This window comes from Microcaecilia unicolor, chromosome 2 (assembly GCF_901765095.1).
Source record: "Microcaecilia unicolor chromosome 2, aMicUni1.1, whole genome shotgun sequence".
NCBI classification, from domain to species: domain Eukaryota; kingdom Metazoa; phylum Chordata; class Amphibia; order Gymnophiona; family Siphonopidae; genus Microcaecilia; species Microcaecilia unicolor.
Window position 1 is genome coordinate 247,608,705 of NC_044032.1, and position 21,539 is coordinate 247,630,243.

General features: G+C 40.9%; 1 protein-coding gene across 1 annotated transcript; it reads left to right on the forward strand.

The window, feature by feature from the left end:
* Positions 1-1,914: 1,914 nt before the first annotated feature.
* Positions 1,915-4,344, forward strand: LOC115461941 (olfactory receptor 1361-like). Its single transcript, XM_030191992.1, has 2 exons — positions 1,915-1,924; positions 3,377-4,344. The coding sequence occupies exon 2, from the start codon at positions 3,394-3,396 to the stop codon at positions 4,342-4,344; it is 951 nt and encodes a 316-aa protein (XP_030047852.1). The 5' UTR covers positions 1,915-1,924; positions 3,377-3,393.
* The last annotated feature ends 17,195 nt before the right edge of the window (positions 4,345-21,539 follow it).

A 21,539-nucleotide genomic window follows, 5' to 3' on the forward strand; every position in this document is an offset into this window, starting at 1 on the left:
TGGAGCCAGGCAGGTGCGGGGGGGGGGGGGGGGCTGCCAACTGGTAGTCTGCAGGGGGGCGCCAGAGACCCTTGGCATGGCCCTGCAGGTACACAACTCACCGCTGCTCCTTTATTTTGTCTGCTGAGCCCCCAAAACCCACTGCCCACAACTGTACACCACTACAGTAACCCTTATGGGTGAATGGGGCACCTATATGTGGGTACAGTGGGTTTCTGGTGAATTTTGGAGGGCTCACAGTTTCTACCACAAATGTGACAGGTAGAGGGAGATAGGGACCTGAGTTCCCCATGCCTTGGTGCACTGCATTGACCATTATACTACTACAGGGACCTGCATGCTGCTCTAATAGACCTAGCTCTAACATCTGAGGCTGTCATAGAGGCTGGGAAGTCTTTTACAAAGCCACACTAGCATTTTTAGATTGCAGTAAAACTCAGCTGGCAAAAAACGCTGAGATGCCCATCATATTCCTATGGGTGTCTCAGTGTTTATCGCCAGCTGATTTTTACGAACTAAAAATGTTAGCATGGCTTTGTAAAAGGCCTCCATAGGTACTTATGTTTCTTTTATAAATTAGATATCATTTTGGACATTTCAAATAGGCACCTTGTAATGAAGTTATTCCCATGTGTACACTTTCTGAGGAAGAATTAGGTGTATTTTATTAATGGCATGGGTAGGAAGGAACTAATGCTAGGCAGGAACAAACTAGTTCCTTATTTATTTATTTATTTATTTATTTATTTATTTATTTATTGGGTTTTCACAAGAAAGAAGAGCATAATGGAAAATATTTTTTCACTTACATGGTCGGTAGAGTGCCCTAGCAACTGTATGGATAGAAGGGGAAGGTACAATCAAAAAAGTCTGCTCTCCAAAGCTGATGATAATGATGATGATTCAATGTGATGGCATCATGTCTGACTCAGTGGTTCATAAGCACATAAGTATTGCCACACTGGGACAGACCAAAAGTCCATCAAGCCCAGCATCCTGTTTCCAACAATGGCCAATCCAGGTCACAAATACCTGGCAAGATCCCAATTTCCAATTGAGATTCAATTTTCTGTAACTTGCTTGATTGTTATAGGTCAATCCATGTGGCTGCTGGCATTCCTCTTTAAAGTTATCCTTCCACCTTTACCAGCATAATATTCTTCTTCGGTGAGTCTTTCCTCTCATAACATGAGCAAATATGAACATCCAAGTTTACACACTTGAACCTCTATACTATAATTATAAGGCATATTTGGTCTTTTTACTACAAATATAAAATATCTTTGAATTATTGCTTGATGGGAGTGTTTCATTAGCAGGTAATAAAATAATTTCAGTCTTCTTCATTTTCCTTTTCTATCAGTTTCTTATTGTTTTCTCTATAAGTTTATTTCAATTTAATGTATTTAAACTGGACTCTATTTTCTGCTTTTACTAAGAAAACATCTAGTTTAAGGTCAATCAGCAATTACTATTTCAAACTAAACCATTTACAATAAACACCATATAGTCAAAAAGTAAATATTAAAATAATACATAATATAAACATTGATTGTTGCACTGCCTTTCCTGATCATCCTGATCTCCTACATAAACATCATTACTGCCATCCTGAAGATGTGGAGGGGCATAATCGAACGGAAACGCCTATCTCCATGGGCGTTTATCTCCGAGAACGGGTCTGTGAAGGGGCGGGCCGAACCGTATTTTCAAAAAAATGGACGTTTTTGAGCTGGGCATTTGTTTTTTTTTAGCGATAATGGAAACTAAAACGCCCAGCTCAAAAACGTCCTAATCCAAGCCATTTGGTCATGGGAGGGGCCAGGATTGGTAGTACACTCACCCCCCTGATATGCCAGGACACCAACTGGGCACCCTAGGTCACTGCGGTGGACTTCAGAAAAAGCTCCCACATGCATAGCTCCCTTACCACGGGTGCTGAGCTCCCAACCCCCTTCCCCCAAAACCCACTACCCACAAATGTACAACACTATCATAGCTCTTAGGGGTGAAGGGGGCACCTACATGTGGGTACAGTGGGTTTTGGAGGCCTCCCATTTACCAGCACTGAAGTGCACTGCGGTACCCACTAAAAGTGCTCCAGGGACCTGCATACACGCAGGCCTCTAGGACTGGTTGCTACTATATAACATTGGCACACCAGTTGACACCTGAAGACCAATCTCTCCGAAAATGTCCTTTATTGGAATAACCACCTTTACTCACAGTTAACTGCAGATCAGAGGTTGTGCCCCACTGGCAACGAGTCTCCCTGGTACTGAGATGAGCAGTAGGTCAGAGCTGGCAGAATGCTGTACAATGCCCTCTTTCAGCCACATTCAAGGTAAGAACTAAGTTCTGTAACGTGGCTAACACAGGAAAGGGAACTAAAACTGGCTTACAAAAATGGCCACTACCGCATGGATTACAACAGGAAACACAACAGGGCACACTCTGATCCAGTAGGCAGGGGGAAAAGCACCATGGGAGAAGAGCTACCAACTACCAACATTGTGAGACTGTAACACAAGCTAATGAAATCACGGAGCCCAATACCCTACACCCACCACAATGCAAAGCTGATGTGACCCTGTACTGCACCCGAGAGCCACATCTGACCCAGGGAAAGGCTGTGACAGGATCGAACACATTCTGCTGTCATGGAGGTGGGTACGGCATTTGAGGCTGGCATACAGGCTGGAAAAAAAGTTTTTAAAGTGGAGTTTTTTTGGTGGGAGGGGGTTAGTGACCACTGGGGGAGTCCGGGGAGGTAATCCCCGATTCCTTCCAGTGGTCATCTGGGCAGTTGGAGCACTTTTTTGGGACTTGTTCGTGAAAAAAAGGTCCAAAAAAAGTGACCCAAAATTGCGGTAAAAACGCCTTTTTTTTGATTATCAGCTAAAGACGCCCATCTCTCCTCGGCTGATAACCACGCCCCAGTTCTGCCTCCACCACGCCTCCGACATGCCCCTGTCAACTTTATTCATTTCTGCGATGGAGTGCAGTTGGAAACTCCCAAAATCGGATTTCGATTATACCGATTTGGACGCCTTTGCGAGACAAACGTCTATCTCCCGATTTAGGTCGCACTATAGGCGTTTTTCTCTTTTGAAAATAAGCTGGCCAGTCCACTAGTGGAAGATACAAGACCTTCTCTAATATAAACATAATATAAACATATGTTAAAGCAATGAACATAAACAAAATAATTACCTCCAAAACTGACAAATGCCCAGTCCTGATGGGGGCTACATTTCCCCCCATAATACCTGTGGTGTTAATAAAGTATTGTATTATATGACATCTTGAGAAGATAACTATTTCTTGGTGTTTTTGATGGCATGGTTTCCTTAACTTAATATTATTTTTTGCTTCTATAGCAAAGCAATAGTAATGGAACAGAGGAACCAGACAGCAGTGACAGAATTTCTTCTCCTGGGCTTCACAAAACAAGTGGAGCTAAGATATCTCCTCTTTCTAGTGTTCTTGGCCATGTATCTTATGAACCTTCTGGGAAATGGAACTATAATCTTAGTAATTGGTGGAAATTCCCAGCTCCATACCCCCATGTATTTCTTACTCTGTAACTTGTCCTTTGTTGATATGTGTTTCACTTCTGTCACTGTCCCCAAATTGTTAAGCAACCTCATCTCTGAGAAGAAGACCATCTCTTTCTCTGAGTGTTTTGCCCAACTCTATTTCTTCACTGTCTTCACTACTACAGAATGTATGCTTCTTTCCATCATGGCATATGATCGTTATGTTGCTATCTGTAATCCACTGCATTACATCACAATAATGAACAAGAAAGTATGTCTAAGCATGTCAGCTGCTTCTTTTATCATTGGTATTCTGAATGCATTGTTATACACACTGTTGATATCTCAGCTCTCCTTCTGCAACTCCAACAAAATCCAGCACTTTTTTTGTGATCTCCCACCACTGATGAAGCTCTCTTGTACAGACACCTCCACCATTGAGCTAGTGATATTCACAGAGGGGTCACTTATTGTTGTACTGCCTTTCCTGATCATCCTTATCTCCTACATAAACATCATTACTGCCATCCTGAAGATCCAGTCCACTGGTGGAAGACACAAGACCTTCTCTACCTGCTCCTCCCACCTCACTGTGGTTGCACTCTACTATGGGACACTGATTTTTATGTATTTCAGGCCTTCTTCCAGCTATTCCTTGGAAAAAGACAGGATTACCAGTGTGGTGTACACTGTGTTATCTCCTATGCTGAACCCATTCATTTACAGCCTGAGGAATAGGGATGTTAAGATGGCTGTGTGGAGAGCCCTACAGAGAAAAGTATGTTTTTCCAGAGGTAAACATTAGTTTGTTTGTTTGTTTGTTTTCACATATATAGTCACTTGCACTACTTTATTGAAAGTGTTTATTCAAACCATAACATATAGTAGACCTTTCCTGGTTTAAATTGAAGTCTAGTTTTACAATAAATACATAGCTGCTTCAAACTCATTTTCTAGGCAGGCAATGACTCCATTATAACGTTCTTCCATTTCTAAATATTAGCTTATATTCTTTCCCTTGTACAACTCTGCACAGCTCTTAGCCAGACCAGTTTAGTGCAAAATGTATTCACATACAGCCAATTTCAAATTGCTGCTTCTGACTTGCATGCCTCAAAAGAGGATATTAAAATCATTACTCAGTCTTCTCACAAGGTGTTACTTGATCTGGACCCCTGGTCACCAACATGCTCAGCTGTCTCACTGTAACCTGACAGGGTAACTCTGGCTTCTAGTCAGAACACTGTGCAAGAGTAAAGTAATTGCCTCTCTGTACTTGCCCAAAACACTTAAACATGAATTTAGAACAACATTTAAATCCCTAACATAATTCCAAAGTCTGACAACTAAGCCTCAATCTTAGGAAGGACCTAGCAAAGCTTGAGGAATGATCCAGAATTTGGCAGTTAAGATTTCATGCTAAAAAATGCAGGGTCATGCATTTGGGCTGCAAAAACCAGAGGGAGTGGTACAGTTTAGGAAGTGAAGTACATTTGTGCATGAAAGAAGATCAGGACTTCAGTTTGATCATATGTGGTGGTGACCTTAAGGTGGCCAAACTGGTAGAAAAGACAACAGTGAAACCTAGAAAGATGCTTGGGTACATAGAGAAAGGAATGGCTAGCAGGAAAAAGGAGGTGATGGTGCCTCTTTATAAATCTCTAGAGAGACCTCATTTACAGTACTGTGTACAATTCTGGAGACTGCACCTTCATAGATATAAACAGAATGGAGTCAACCCAGAGGGTTGCTATTAAAATGATCAGTGGTCTTAGTAATACAGCATATTGGAACAGAGTTAAGGATCTCAATTGGTATGCTTTGAAAGAAAGATGGGAGAAGGAAGCTAAGGTAGAGTTGGTTAAATACTTTCATGGCATAAATGCACAGGAGGTGAGTCTCTGAATTGAAAGGAAGCTCTGGAATGAGGAGGCATAAGATGAAAGTGAAAGGAGACTGACTCAGGAGTACTCTGGGGAAAACCTTCTTCATGGAAAGGGCAATGAATTCATGGAATGGCCTCTCAGTGGAGGTGGTGGAAATGAAGACTGTATCTGAATTCAAGCAAGCTTGAGACAAGTACATAGGATCTCTAAGGAAGAGGAAGGGCTAGTGGATGGGAAGACTGGATAGGTCTTTACCTGCCTTCATTTTCTATGTTTCTAAGCATTCTCCACCAAAGGGTTCTCACCCTAAACACACACTTCTGACTGGCTGGGGCTCTGGTATCCTAATCTCTCCCTGTTTGTCTCTGTGAAGAGCTTGACCTTTTCTTCTGTTTAGCAGCAGTCCAATTAACTCACCTCAAGTGGCTAATTGCTGAGGCTTTCCAGCTTCACTATTATAGGGGTCCTTTTACCAAGCTGCGGGAAAAGGGGTACTGCGTTAGTGGTGGAGACTGTTTTTCCTGTTCACCAGGGCACTTTTTACCACAGTGGGTAAAAATCCCCCAGACAAACATGGCTATGCTGTAAGAGAACTCTTACTATGTGGCTATGCAGTGGGGAACCCTTAGCGCTACCCATTGAGGTGGTGATAAGGGCTTCCGCGGTAACTCGGTGGTAACTGGGCAGCGTGTGGTGATGCCCAATTACCGCTGGGTTACCACCACACAAGCCTTTTCCAGTGGTTTTCTTTTTCCTCAGAAATGGTGCGCTCTGTGTTGGGCCAACGGTAGTCCCAATTTAGCATTTGTTAAGCCTGCATTGGGCTTACCGATGTTTTGTAATAGACCCCCTATATTTCCCAGGCAGCTTGTCTCTTAACCTCACTTTCTGTCAGAGCTTTGCAGTGTGCTTTGGAGCTCCATCTAGTGTTCAACCCATGTATAATATCTATGAGCTCATGTTCTTCCAGAGTCTTTTTTGTTTTGTTTTACTCTCTAGAGCTTCCTCTAGTGTTCAACCTATGAAAAAAAGACAGTAACAAGCAGAGAGGCCAATTTACAAAGTCACAGGTGGGCTAATGCATGGGTAGCATGCCAAATTGGCACTACCACCGGGGTAGCGCAATCGTCTGGCAGTAATTCCGAGTTTGGCATGTGCCTAATTCTGCGCTTAAAAATATTTTTCTATTTTCTACCATGGGAGCTTTTCCCAGCCACATTGGCACATGCTGCATGGTTACCTACCATGTGGGTAGCGCATGAGCCCTTATCGCTAAGTCAATGGCTGGCAATAAGGGCTCAGGCCATAAATAGGGACGCGCTAGTTTTAATTATTGTGCACACCCATTTCCAGGCCCATTAAAAAGTGATCTTTTTCCCAGCTCTGGTAAAAAGTGGCCAAAAGACACACCCAAAAGATACACCCATACTACCACAGGCAAATTGTACCACGGATTTGTAAAAGGATCCCACAATTAGCTACAGTATGCAGTATGTGTGAGGATTCCTATGGGATGAATATGGGTGGGTGTCAAATGATAGACTGTCCAATCTGTTTGATAAAATCAGAAAATCTTTGCAATTAAGAACATGCTAAAACACTAGAGTGAACCCTTGATGAGGGTCATATGTTAAAATCATTGACAAGTTTTATATGTAAATTGCTATTGTATTGATCATTTGCCAATATAGAGATATTAAAAATAATGAAACTAAATGATAAATCATACTTTTAATTTTAGCTTTTCAATAGTTTTATATTTTTCTGGAGACAATAATTCAGCCAGAATTTCCAATGTTAATATTTAAGGAAAAACAGAATGAAAAAACTGTAATCAACTGTAATTCCATCAAAAATTTTTACCATCTCCCCAAGTCATTCCACTTTTATTTTCCCTGCGTTATTCCCCCTTATTTCCTTTGAGAGTTACAGCTTTTCCTCTCATCTTGACTAAGGTTCTGTCCAACTCCTTACCTCTGGAGTTGTTAGATGCAGACTCTATTGCTGAAGGCAACAATTCTATCTATGCAACTGAACTATAAGTTGGATTTTCTTTGTTTTCTGAGTTCTACAATAAAGACGATTTGCTTAAGAATTGAGAATCTACTGATAAAGCTTCTATTTTGGGATGGTTTAAGTTGTTTAAGCTGTTCTTTACTTTGCCTAGAACAGTACAAATAGCATTTTACAATTTATGCATGTGTGAACCCAAAGCACCCATACATATAGCCCCCTTGCAAATACACTCAGTAGCTCATTTTCAAAAGAGAAAAATGTCTAAAAAGTGGCATAAATCTGCATTTGGACATTTTTCTCACAAAAACATCCAAATTAGTATTTTTAAAATCAATTTTTAGACATTTTTCAATGAAGACCATCAGACATAGGTGCCTCGTATAAGAGGCTTGGGGAGGCTAAGCCTCCCCAGCCCAACTGTGACCTTCTTCCCCTGCTGCCCTCACAAGCACAGGGCTCCTTCCCTCCTGACTCAGCTCCCCGACCGGCAACCCGACTCCTCTCCGTTCCTCCCCCCCCCCCCACCCACGCGTGGCAGCAATGTCAGTGAGGAAAAAGACACTGCAGGCTCGCCTCCAGCTCCAACTTCTCCCTTCCCTCTTCACACAGTGTCCCACCTTCTGCGATGATGCATTTCCTGTTTCCGTGAGGACTGTGTGAAGAGGGAAGACAGAAGCTGGAGGGGAGCCTGCAGTGCCTTCTTTTTTACTGACGTCGCTGCCACAGACAGTAAAAGGGTTAAACGATTGGGGGGGCAGGAAGGAATGGAGAGGAGGGCTGTCAGGGAGCTGAGGGAGGACAGGGAGAATCACTGGACATGGGGGGGGGGGGAGAGAACAGATCGCTGGACATGGAGAAGAGGGGAGGGCAGGGGGAGAGAACAGATCATTGGACATGGTGAGAAAGGGAGGGCAGGGGGAGAGAAGAGATCACTGGAGAGGAGGGGACGGCAGGGGGAGAGAAGAGATTGCTGGAGAGGAGGGGAGGGCAGGGAAGAGAGGAGAATTGCTGGACAAGGATGGATGGATGGAGGGGAGGGAAGTCAGAAAGGAGATGCACATGGATGGAGGAGAGGGAACGGAGGAGGAATGCTGGACATGGATGGAGTGGAGGGCAGGGAAGAGAGGAGAAATGTTGGACAAGAATGGAAGGAGTTGCACACAGATGGAGTGGAAGGGAGAGAGGAGAAATGCTGGTCATGGATGGATGGATGGAGGGGAGGGAAGGGAAGTCAGGAAGGAGATGCACATGGATGGAGGAGAGGGAACGGAGGAGAAATGCTGGACATGGATGGAGTGGAGGGCAGGGAAGAGAGGAGAAATGTTGGACAAGAATGGAAGGAGTTGCACATGGATGGAGTGGAAGGGAGAGAGGAGAAATGCTGGATATGGATGGAGGGAAAATTGCTGAATTTAAGGGCTGGATTGGAACCCTTTGAGGGCAGATGTTGAAACTGGAGAAAGGATAGGAACAGGGCTACAGATGGTAGACAGGACGCATAAGGACACAGAAGGATGGTGGACATGGTGAGAGAAAAAATATCAAATGGAAAGAAGACACTGCATAAAACAGAAGACACTGGGACCAAAGCTAATAGAAAAACTACATGCTCAGACAGCAAAAGTAGAAAACATTTTTTTATTCAGAATTTATTAATTGGAATATGTCATCTTTTGGAATGTGCATCTGTGATATTTTGCATGCAAGTTTCAATTTTTCTAGTATTGCTGCATGCTGAGTCTGACTTCTTGAGGTAACTTTCCAGTTCAATATTTTGCCTTCATATCTGTTGTGTCATGTGTTTTTCATGCGTGATCAAGATGCAGTATTCTGCTAGTGTATAGTATTTGCAGCCCCTTTTTTGTTTTGTTTTTTTGTTTCACTAGGTTGTGTACTGGTGTTTTAGAGCCCGGTGTAATTATAGTGCTGCCTTTCCACACATAAGGTTGTAGCTCGTCCTGTCCTTGGAATTAGTGCTGTTATGGTTTGGTAAGGTTATGAGTATGCTTTTGTACAAGTTTGTGTATAGTGTTTTGCAGTGGAGAGATTGTGTGTTGGCCTTACTGAGGTGACACCAAAACATCAGAAAGGGTGTAGAGCCTAAATCATGACACACTACATTTTGAAGGATCTACATATGGTTATTAATAAAAGGAGCTCATTGTGAACACTATCCACCCTAAAAGGGTGTTTTGTGGCTCTACATGAGAATTGTGATATTATGATCCCTTGTTTTAAATTGTTGACGGTCTGCATTTTCCATATGGGTGGTATATTGGTGTATTAGGGTCTGCCCAGTGTAATATTTATGGTATAGTAAGGTTCTGAGTGTGTTTTTGCACAAAGTTGTGCATAGTGTTTTGCAGTTGAGCGATTGTGGTTAGTATATGCTTTGAGCAACCACTTTATTCTTTGACATATGATACATATCTAATATTTAAATTTAATAAAAGGTATTAATTGTGACTATTTTATTTTTACTTATTTCTTTTTCTGTGTGTTGTTAGACAATTATGGATGTAAGCTCCGGCCCTTTCCCCACCCCTGGCCCCACCCCTAACCCCACCCCTTTAGCCTCCCCAAACAGTTGGGCCACCGACCGCCTATGCCATCAGAAGTACGTTCAAATCACAAGGGGTGCATGTTATGGGCATTTTAAGGATGGGATATGAGTGCTTCTAACACTTGGTTGTTTTTTCAGTCATAAAGGAACAAAATAAAACTGTCCAGGACTAAGATGTTTTGATCTAGACCTGTTTTTATTCCACCAGTAGTCACTGACCCCTTTCCACCTCCCAAAATGTGATTAAAAACATTGCTTACCAGCCTCTATTCCAGCCTCAGATGTAATAATCAGGTCTATTAGAGCAGTATGCAGGTCTCTGGAGTAGTCTAGTGGTGAGTGCAATGCACTGCAGACAGGTGGACCCAGGCCCGTACCTCCCTCTACCTGTTATACTTGTAGTGGAAACTGTGAGCTCTCCAAAACTCACCATAAACCCACTGTACCCACAAATAGGTACTCCCTTCACTTATAAGGGCTTTTGTAGTAGTGTACAGTTGGGGGTAGTGGGTTTTGGGTGGATTTTGGAGGGTTCATCAGAAAAGATAAGGGATCAATAGTGAGATGTGTACCCAGGAGCATTTAACTCCAGTGCAGTCCCCCTAGGGTGCCCCATTGCTCTCCTGAGATGTCTGTGTGGCCAGTCTACTAAGAATGCTGGCTCCTCATACATCTCAATGCCTTTAGTTTCTGCATTTTCACTTGGACTTTTTTTTTTAATAGACCGAAAAGATAAACGCATTAGGCACCAAAACATTTGGTAAACAGCCATTGTTGAAAAAAAAAAAAAAAGATAGACCTTTGAAAATAGCTATATTCCCCACATGAATTTTGGACATTTTAGTAAAATGTCCAAAGTTGGATTTAGATGTCATATCAAAAATGACTCCTCTGTATAATTTATATGGGTATTTGCAGAATAGCACTTAGACAGAAGTTTCACATCAATGTGTGTTATGTGTACACACATGTATGTAAATGCCAATATTCTAAACATTTGCCTACATATTTGTTATAGAATTTTCCCCAAAGTGACTTACAGCCTGATCAAGTAAAAGTCTGTTGATGCAAACTCCAGTGGATGTTGCAGAGAGCTATAGGAATTCTTTTCTTTCTCCATGGAATCTTCAGGGACTCTCAAGGACTCTCAAAAATGAGTCTCATTATTCTCAGAAGATTATATAAACAGTAAGTCATTCAGCAAAACCTTAAGCATTTAGAGTTCATGAGAAGAACTGTTTTCTCTAAATGGTGGTTGAGTAGTCTATTTTGGGTACCATAAAATTCATCAGGCATAATTCTGGAGAAAAGTTCAATGCTCTCAGACAGAAGAAGACTTGGAACACTTAGAATTTAAGAAATAAAACTTGACTGACATCTATTCTCCTAAAACATTGTAACTGAAGAGAGAGGTAAACATAGAGACTGAGTTAAGAGTGGTGGTCTGATACTGCAATTTCACGTGTGCTTTGGGGTAGGATTAAGGAGCATTAGAAGAGTTCTGTGAGATATCTCAAAACTGGAATGGCAAGGGATGCTGAAGGTCAGGATTGAGGTGTCGTAGCAGAGTTGTTGTTTTTTTGTTTTTTAAGTAAAGATGCTATATTTTCAGGATCTGCTGGATGCAATTGTATATGAAAAGTATCTTAAGCATCTTTTATGCACAAATAGGAACAAGAAAAGTGAGAAAATCCCAAAATTTGCCTGGTAGAATTTGTTACAAATAGATTCTAGACTGAGTGGGAAAATGTTAAAATCTATTTATGCTTTATAAATGCTGCATAATTAATTACAGTGGAAAGAAGAGGAAATAATCTATCCTTAATATACAGTTACACAGAATAACTTGAGTATCTCACATCCATGATGTATTGTAAGCCACATTGAGCCTGCAAAGAGGTGGAAAAATGTGGGATACAAATGCAATAAATAAATAAATCATGGGAAGCCTTAATCATGTTTTCTGAAATTTACATATATTCTGTCAGAGAAATCTTATACAGCAGAACTTCTACGGAAGGCTGACACACATGCAACATGCAGGATTATTGATAAGAAAGGGGATTAATTGGGATGAAGAGAGCAAGACAGGCAATTCATGAGAAGTGGGATAATTGGGGAAATGAGGAATTGGAACAAAGAGAAGCCAGAGTTTGAGGGAATGAGAACGTGTATGAAGGAAAGGAAGGAAGAAAGAGATATGATAGATCAGAAGGGCAATGTGAAAACAGAAGAAGAGATCATGAGGTTGGGGATAGGGTGAGTGGTAGTAAAAATAAAAAAGCTCAGGCAAAAAGTCAAAGTCAGAGAGAGATAAACATGCAGAGTGGTGAATATATTTGTACTAACAATGTTGACAAATATCATAGAAGAAAAGCAGAAGTGACTTTTCCATTCAATAAATGTTGACAAAAATCTATTTATTTATTTATTTATTTATTTGTTTGTTTGTTGCATTTGTATCCCACATTTTCCCACCTATTTGCAGGCTTAATGTGGCTTACATAGTACCGTAAGGCATTCGCTAATTCCAGTATAGACAAATGCACAGTGATGCTGAGGTAGAATTAAGTTCATGTGAAACAGACTCATAGGGAATCATAGAGAGGAAGGGTTATGTTGTATCCATTACGTGCTTTGATTTTGTAGTGTTGTAGGGTTCAGACATTTAAGTTGGATCGGGAGGGTATGCCTTTGTGAACAGGTGAGTTTTTAATGATTTCTGGAATTTTAGGTGGTTGTACATTGTTTTCAAGGCTTTTGGTAATCCGTTCCATAGTTGTGTGCTTATGTATGAAAAGCTGGATGAATAAGTTGATTTGTATTTGAGTCCTTTGCAGCTTGGGTAGTGGAGATTTAGGTATGTTCGTATTGACCTGTTTCTGTTTCTGATTGGTAGGTCTATAAGGTCGGTCATGTATCCCGGGGCTTCTCCACAGATAATTTTATGTACCAGGGTCCAGAGTTTGAAAGCAATACGTTCTTTGATAGGGAGCCAGTGCAGTTTTTCTCGGAGGGGTTTGGCGCTTTCGAATCGCGTTTTTCCAAATATAAGTCTGGCTGCCGTGTTTTGGGCGGTCTGAAGTTTCTTTATGAGTTGTTCTTTTCATATGATTACAATAGCAAAGCATGACACCAAAGTTTTTTGTCACTGCTTGGAATGAGCTATGGTGGGGTGAAGGGTTTGCATGCAACATAAAAACTGCTTGTTTCAAAGAATCCATGATGTTGCGTCTTCCTGCAAAATAATCTCATCCAGAATGCCCTTGAACTGAAGTAACATTTTCTTTAAAGCATTGTATATTCACACTTTGATTGTGGTTCAAGAAGTCTGAGGTAGGCAAATTTTGGGAAGTCAGATATTTCACCCAGTTTAAACATATGTTGTAGGCATTATAAGAAAATGCAGATTATCTTTTGCTTTCTAATTATTAAGGCACTGAGTAGGCAATTTGGAAACCATTCTCTTTTGGACAACATTTGTGGGTAGATCTAAGAGGAAGCATACATGTATTTTCACCTTGAAATTTGTTGTGGGTACAAAGTCCCCAGGAACATTTACAGCTTCTCTTTGTGGGTGTCAGTTTAATGGTCAAATATATGCATAGATTTGAAAATGCAATGTATGGGCCCTGTTTAGTAAGCCACGCTAGAGGTGCATTAGCATTTTTAGTGCATGCTAACCATTAGCGCATGCTGTGTAGGTGCCCACAATATTTCTATAGGCGCTTACACAGTTAACGCACACTAATTTTGTGCATGCACTAAAAAACGCTAGTTTGCCTTAGTAAACAGGGACCTTTATGCATAATTTTGCAATTATGCTGAAAAACAAATCCTGAGAAACTCCTTCTCTCAGTGTGGCTAAAGTATGCATATTTTTTCAGAACACATATATATTTTTAGCGTTACTGAGGAAGAACAATTTTCATAAAGTCAATTTAGGGTGAAATCACTAGCCACGTAAATGGCTTTTGAAATTGTCTTCTCACTTCAAACAGAATGCTGGATGTAGGCAACATATTCGGCCATATTCAGTAAATAATTGTTAGCAGTCAATTATTCAGTGTTAATGGTTCATTAATTAATTTAAAGGGTCTTTTTCCAAGATGTGCTAGCATTTTTAGCTTGCACTATAAATCAGCTGGTGCTAAATGCTGAGATGCCCATTATGTTCCTATGGACTTCCTCTCATTTGCCACAAGTGACTTGCCCAAGGTTACAAGGAGCTAAAGTGGGACTTAAAACCCAGGTCACTGGGATCAAAGCCTGCTGTGCTAACCATTAGGCAATGCCTCCACTCGCTTCCAGTTGTCTACAGTAGAATGTTTTTGAGTTAGAAATATCACTTTGGTTTCTTGGAAATGGCATTATTTATTTTCTGATTGTGATACTCAGAGATCACTGATTATTTTCTGATTATATACTATTCGTAAATAGCAGCTCAAAGTTGTCTCAATTGTTTCAAAACAATAAATAATGGCTCTTTTAAGAAGGTTAAGAAAACATTAGTTGAAAAATGTTCAACACTAAAGTTGCTGCAGTTTTCTTTTATGTTTTTATTTATAATAGTCAACAAATCATTAGATGATAACAACAAATAGCAAAATAATAATATCACTCACAATAGTGAGAAGGAAATAAGAAAAAAAAGAAATAACATTCCAACTTAGTCCACAAATAATTAGGCCAAGATACATCAAATTATAGATCACTAGAAAATATTCATTAATACAAAATTAATCACAATCGGTTGGAAGAGATAAGCAATTGCAGCCAATCTAACAGTATCATTATATCTATCGGAATTATTCAAGGAAGCAGTTCTTTAACAGATAAATAAATTCAAGCAACTTCTTGTGATCAAAAAACATATAATTATTAAGATTTAGAGATACCAAACATCTGCAGGAAAATTCTAATACAAAGGAACCACCCAAGGAGAGAACTCTAGGCCTTAAAGCCAATAATTCTTGTCTCCTTTTCTGAGTATTTCTAGCAAGATCAGGAAAAATTAGAACTTTTGAGCCCAAAAATTATATGATGAAAATATAATTGAAAAATATTATTTCTGTCCGGTTCCAGAGCAAAAGTCAGAGCAAAAGTCACTAATAATGTGGTTAGTTCAGTAATAATCTCTAAGGAACTTTACAAAAAATTCAGTGAGATAGAATTCAGGCTGAGGTCTTTTGGTAGAACGTTTTGAGATTCCTGCTAGATATTGGACTCAACTATAGGCAGATAGTCTTCAGCTGGAAGTCCCAAAATAGCTTGAAAATATTTTGTTTCAAACCCTTAAGTACTACTGGGGAATGAAGGTGTAGTAAGGACTGTGATATTTTAAGGAACTTAAAAAAATTCCTTCTCAGATATAATTTTAATATAGTCCCAATGTGACTCTATCTCAAGTTATGTGGAGCGTAAAGGAAAAATACTTCTCTTTTGAATCAATCTTTCCTTTAATAAAAGTTTAGTCTTCAGCATGAAGTGACTTGCTCACCCTTCTGAGTTAAATATTTTAGGACTTCCAACAGCCTCTTTGCAACTCCCTAGAAAATAGATCCTTTGTGGAATTTACCCACAGCTGATTGCTTTATTTATAGGCGTAATGATACTCTTACCGAACAGAGGGGAGAGCAATGGCTGGTATTCTATTAATTTCATGGTAACCACAAAAAGAGCGGAAGATGAACCAAAACAGACCAGAGAAGGACCATAGGGAGTAAGAGCACCAGAAAAGTTTACCCTATGGTCCTTCTCTGGTCTGTTTTGGTTCATCTTCCGCTCTTTTTGTGGTTTTCATTTTATTTTAGGGGCGATTTGGACCTTCTTTTTATTAATTTCATGGTGTCAGCAAAGAGGAACAAACACAGACCTATTCCTGACCAGAAACAGCTCAACAATTTCCTCCAGGTCTCATATTTTTGAATGTAAAATTAGCAGTTGGTCATTGTAGCAGTAAGATGGGGAATTCCTAATCTTGCTCAGTCTAACAGAGAACTATCTTCACATGCTGCTCAAGGAAACACATCAGAGGAGTCTATAACTCACACTAATTGGAAGTCATTACAAGTCTCAATCTTTTCCTTTTGCCTGGCAGTGACACCAGAAATGTTATCCAAGTGTAAAATTGTGAAAGCAAGTTTATAGAATTAGAGAGTAATGTTTAGGACTCTACTTTAAGATTGCCTTGTTTGTCCCTCCCTTCCTTTTGTGTGTTAGTTTCTATTATAATTGCTGTCATAGAGTTTGTTGGTTATTTTTACCATATTGTAACCTAGGCCTCTGGCTGTATCCTTTCCTTTTCTTGTCCCCCTTGTTACCTTTTCTAGTTTTATAATTCTTTTTCTGTAAAACACTTAGGGGCCGTTTACAAAGTGTTAGTAAACCCAATGCGGGATTACTGTATGCTAATTTGGAACTACTGCCGGCCCAATTTGGCCACTGGTGGTAGTTCTGCCTCGAGTACACGCCATTTCCGGTGCACCGTAAAAAAAAATGTATAGCGCGGCGCTAACCTGGCAGTAATTGGGCATCGCTATGCGCTGCCTGGTTACCACTGAGTTACCGTAGGGGCTCATACCACCACCTCAATGAGTGGCAGTAAATGCTTCCTGCCACATGGCCATGTGGCAGTGGCGTAGCAAGGGCGGGGCAGTGGGGGCGGTCTGCCCCGGGTGCACGCCACTGGAGGGGTGCAGAGAGCAGCCGCACGCCTGTCGGCTCCGCTGTTTCCCTGCTCCCTCTGCCCTGGAACAGGTTACTTCCTGTTCCGGGGCAGAGGGAGCAGGGCGCCAGCGGAGCCGAGAGCCACACGACTGCTCCTAGCAGCCAAGAATGCACTCGGGGGGGGGGGGGGTTGATGCGCTGGGGGGATGTCATTGCACCGGAGGGGGGGGGAGGTGTGCATCAGTGATCTGCCCCGGGTGGCAGCCAACCTAGGATCGTCACTGCTATGCGGTAAGAGTTATCTTACCGCATGGCCATTTTTTAAATGGACTTTTTACCCACTATGGTAAAAAGGGCCCTGGCGTGTGGGAAAAATGGCTCCCACTGCTACTGCAGGACCGTTTTTCCTGCAGCTTAGTAAAAGGACCCCTTGGATACTTTATGATACGTGGTATATCGAATAAATGTGAACTATGAATTAAGAACTATTTATAAAGTATGCTAGTATCCCTGCAAAATAAACTTGGATATTTTTATATGCCAAAAAGCAGGTATAAAAGTATGGATTTACTTTTGGAGTACATTTTCAAAGGCATATTTTTCCTTAGCAAACTGATGAAACTTCTGCCCATACCTGCATCACAAATTAGGCAGGTCTCTTATAAAATTATGCTCATGGTATGAAAAATGTGAATTTTGACAGGGCTGGAAAAAAAAGCCATATTTTACATCCCATAAGAAAATATTTATGTGGAAAATGGACAATAAAATATCTGCCAAAGGATATAGCTTCCTGTTGCATACTGAAAAGAGTCTTTGTTCTTTCCAGGGATGTACAGATGAAAACAGTGTTCTTTCTCCATGCCACCTACACCTTTGGCAGAGTGTTGGCTCCAGGGCTCTGCATGTTGGTCCTGACTTTGTCTCATCACAGCCCCCTCTACCACCTGCTCTTTCTGTGCAAATACTAATGTCTGCCCAATAGTTCTAAGTTCTCAGCTTCCTTGACTGACTGTGGGCATAGCTTCCCCATATATTGCTGTCTGGGGTACTGCACCTATGGGTGTCAACGACAGAAAGGACAGACAGAAAGATGAACAAATGCGACCTGTGTATGAAACGTTTTTAGGATAAAAGTAAACCAGACATGATCATTTCTTCATCCAATGCACTTTCTAAGAAACCCATTAGATTTAGATTATCTTCAGATTACCTAAATTAATAAAACATTAACCAGCTAGATCAAAGGTTTTGGAACTTGTCATATGCAGAAGAACTCAATATAGCATGTAATTCCTTCCAATTGATTCCATTGCCATACAAAAATGGCAAAGTTGGTGAGTATTTTTGTAGCCTCAGAACTGCAGAAACTTGAGAGAGAGAGACTGGTAGGGTAGGGAAAAAGGAGAGAGTCTGCTAAGAGTGATAGAGGAAGAAAGAGAAATGGTGAGTAGGAATGGAAAGCAATAATAATAGATGGGGGAAGGAGAGGAAAAAAAGCTGGTTGGGTGGGAAAGAAAGAGGCTTGAACAGTGTGTGAGAGAGAAAAAGATACTAGTAAGACTATGCGGAAAATTAGAGAAAGATGGGTAGGGGAAGAGAAGAGAAAGAAGGCCGTGGACAGAAAGAAATTAATAGAGAAAGATATATTGGTGGGGGAAAGATAGAGTGATAGGGACAGAGAGAAAGATTGATGGAGTGGGGCAAAAAGGGACAAATGGAGTGAGAGCTATATTGGGTGGGGGAGAAAAATAATAGGCAGGAGAAGGGGAGAGAGAAAATTGTAAGGTGAAGAAGAGAGCAGGAGAGAGATTAGTGAAAGAAATGGAGTGATGAAGAGACTGCTATGGATGTGGAAGAGGGAGATTTGACATTAAGTGCAAACTTAAATACAAATCTTTGGCATTTCATCCCGTAAATAAATAATATAGGGCAAACTTAGGGACCCGCTTACAAAGGCGCGTAAGGGCCTATGTGCATCCAGCGTGCGCTAAATCAGCATTACTGCCCGGCTACCACGTGCCCCAGGTGGTAATGCCAAATTTGTCACATACCAAAAACATGCGGTAGAAATTACTTTCTATTTTCTACTGTGGGGTGCCTACCTGGCGGTAAACGGCAGTTGGTACGCACGGGTAGCAAGTGAGACCTTACTGCTAAGTCAATGGTTGGTTTTCGTTTTGCTACACATCCATTTTCCGGGCCATTAAAATATCTTTTTCCAGACGCGGTACAATAAGGGTCCGGCTTGCACCAAAAACACGCACTCACACTGCTGCAGGTCGGTTTTGGTGTGCCTTTGTAAAAGGGCCCCTTAAAGTGTTATTTCTTTTTTAAAATTAACTAACAAATAGTAATTAATAATGGATGCAACGAGCCTGATTGCTTCTTAAAGAACATTTTGGGCCATTTAAATCAGGCAGGGGAAGGGGTCCAAACAATTGAATAGTCGTGGATGTGCACCAAAAGGTTTCTTTAGTACTGGAAAACATTTTTAATGTTTATTTATTGGATAACTTTTTATTAAGCCAACTGGATTATTCTGAAAACTTGTCTGTATATGTCATTCTGTATGAATGTTTGACATTACAGACTTTATTTTAGAAGCACTATTCATGTTTTGGGTATCTGAAAATGGCATTTAGACATTCATTTTGTATGGAGTTCAAATCCTGATTTTATAAAGCCAGGTTATGGACATCTTAAACTGCAGTATGTCATTATGACAAGGGAGTGTGGTCTGGGTATGTTTTGGGTGGGACTAGGAAGGGGACAAATTATGGCCTCCAAATCAGATTAAAGAAGGGGAAGGGATGTCTCTGTCCGAAAAAATGGGCATTGTTATTTAGGCCTGGTACTTGGCACATCCAAGTTATAGAACGATGTTCTGATAGACCAGTTTTTGTCACAGAAGGTTAAATGAGCTTTTGAGCAGGTCCAGAAGGACCAGCAGTCGACAAGCCTAATGCTTCACCTACAATGACCACTATTCCCCAGCGGTTGAACCCCTGGGTTCGGGTGTCCATCAGGACTTGTCAGGAAGTGGGCACTCAAAGGCTACTAGAGTCAAGGAGCTCAAGGTAGGGCAAAAGACTGAAGATAAGGTCAGATCCAGGCAGCAATCTGAAGACAGGATTAGGTCCAGGTTAGGAGTCAGAGCAGGTGGCAATCCAAAGTCAGGATCAGATCCAGGATAGGAGTCAGGGCAGGCGACAATCTGAAATTAGGGTCAAGTCCAGGCTAGAAGTCATGACAGGAATGAAGAAAGACCAAAGTAACACACCAGAGCTCTCCACACAGGAAAGTAGCAGAGGCCCTGAAGTCAGAGTACGCCTCTCTTAAGAAGGTGCCGGGCATCTGACGTCACAGGGAGGGGCCAGACCAGAGGTGTGAAAAGGGAAGGAAACCTACCGCTGGCCGTGGAGTGGAGGAAGAGACGCCGGAAACAGGAAAACAGGAGAGGAGACCAGAAACAGAGGAGAAGTCGGAGCGGAGACCGCAGAAGACTATATCTGGAGGTCCACATCCTCAAGGTAAGGCAACGGCGCCTGCCTTCCGAGCCTGGGTGCTGTGTCCTGGCCATGGTGTGACAGGTTTTGCACTGGAAAGATTATTTCCCTAATGGTTGCTGTTCCCCCCTGCCTCCCTCAAAGTTGAAACTGGCAAGGGATACTTGGCTCTGTAACAGCTTCAGGAACAATGGATGCCAAGGATTAGTCTAATTGTTAGAACATGAGGATAGAGGAGCTAATTACCACAGGACTTGAGTTCAAATCCCACTGCAGCTCTTTGTTTTGGCTTGTTTTATTTTTAATTGTGAGTCTTTCAGGGACATAAAAATAGCTTCTGTACCTGAATATGAAGCACTTCAATAGCCTTTGGGCTTCCAAGTGGTATAAAAGAAACCTACAAGCCCAAAGGCTATTGAAGTGGGGTGCATTTAGGTGCAATAGGCATTATTTCTGTACCTGGAGAGTTACAATAAAAAAAATGAAATAGAGCAACAGTCAGATTTGAACTATAGCCCCATGGATTTCAGCCCACTGCTCTAACCATTAAGTTATCCCTCCATATGATTGTTTTTCTATCCATTTAACAACATGGAAATTCTTATGCTGGCAAAATGACATCCATGCCCTTTGTTTTGCCCTGTTCATAATTTGGGCATTTCAGTTTGCAAAAAGGAATTTCATGTTAGACATAAACAACATATGGACATCCATTTGTCATATACTTTAAAACAGGCTGTACGTCTGCAAATCCTGTTCTAAAATACTATCACCACCGATGACATAATGACCTGGATGTCCTTATTCTAAGTTGGATGTCCTTTCTAATACGCCATTCTACATACCTAGTTTATATTCTCATTATGTTATCATTTTTATTAATAGGTGATAAAAGAAAACAGTTTTCTTCATTTTATATTTTTCAGACATTGCTTTATTTCTTTCCTTTACTTTATTGTCCAAAAGTGCTGGTTTAAAGTTCAGGTATTAAAATTTAGAACTGAGAAGAGGTCTCTTCATTTGTTTCCTTTTTGGCATGTTTCCATTACTTTAGTTCTCCAGAAGAGTGGTCTAACCTAGAATAAACAGTTCTTATGTTCTTTCTCTTTCTTATTATCATCTTGACTTCCTTACCATTAGGTGTAAACATTTAGAATTGAGAAGAGGACCCTTTATTTATTTTATGTTAAGTATTTTATTATTGCAATGCATTATTTTAATATGTATGTTTTGTTGTAACCTACCCAGATTTGGAGATGGGGTGGGATATAAATATTTTTTAAATAATATGTATTGCTCTTCTGGCATATTCCTCTTAATTTAATATTATATTATTTTCTATCATAAGGGGATTTAA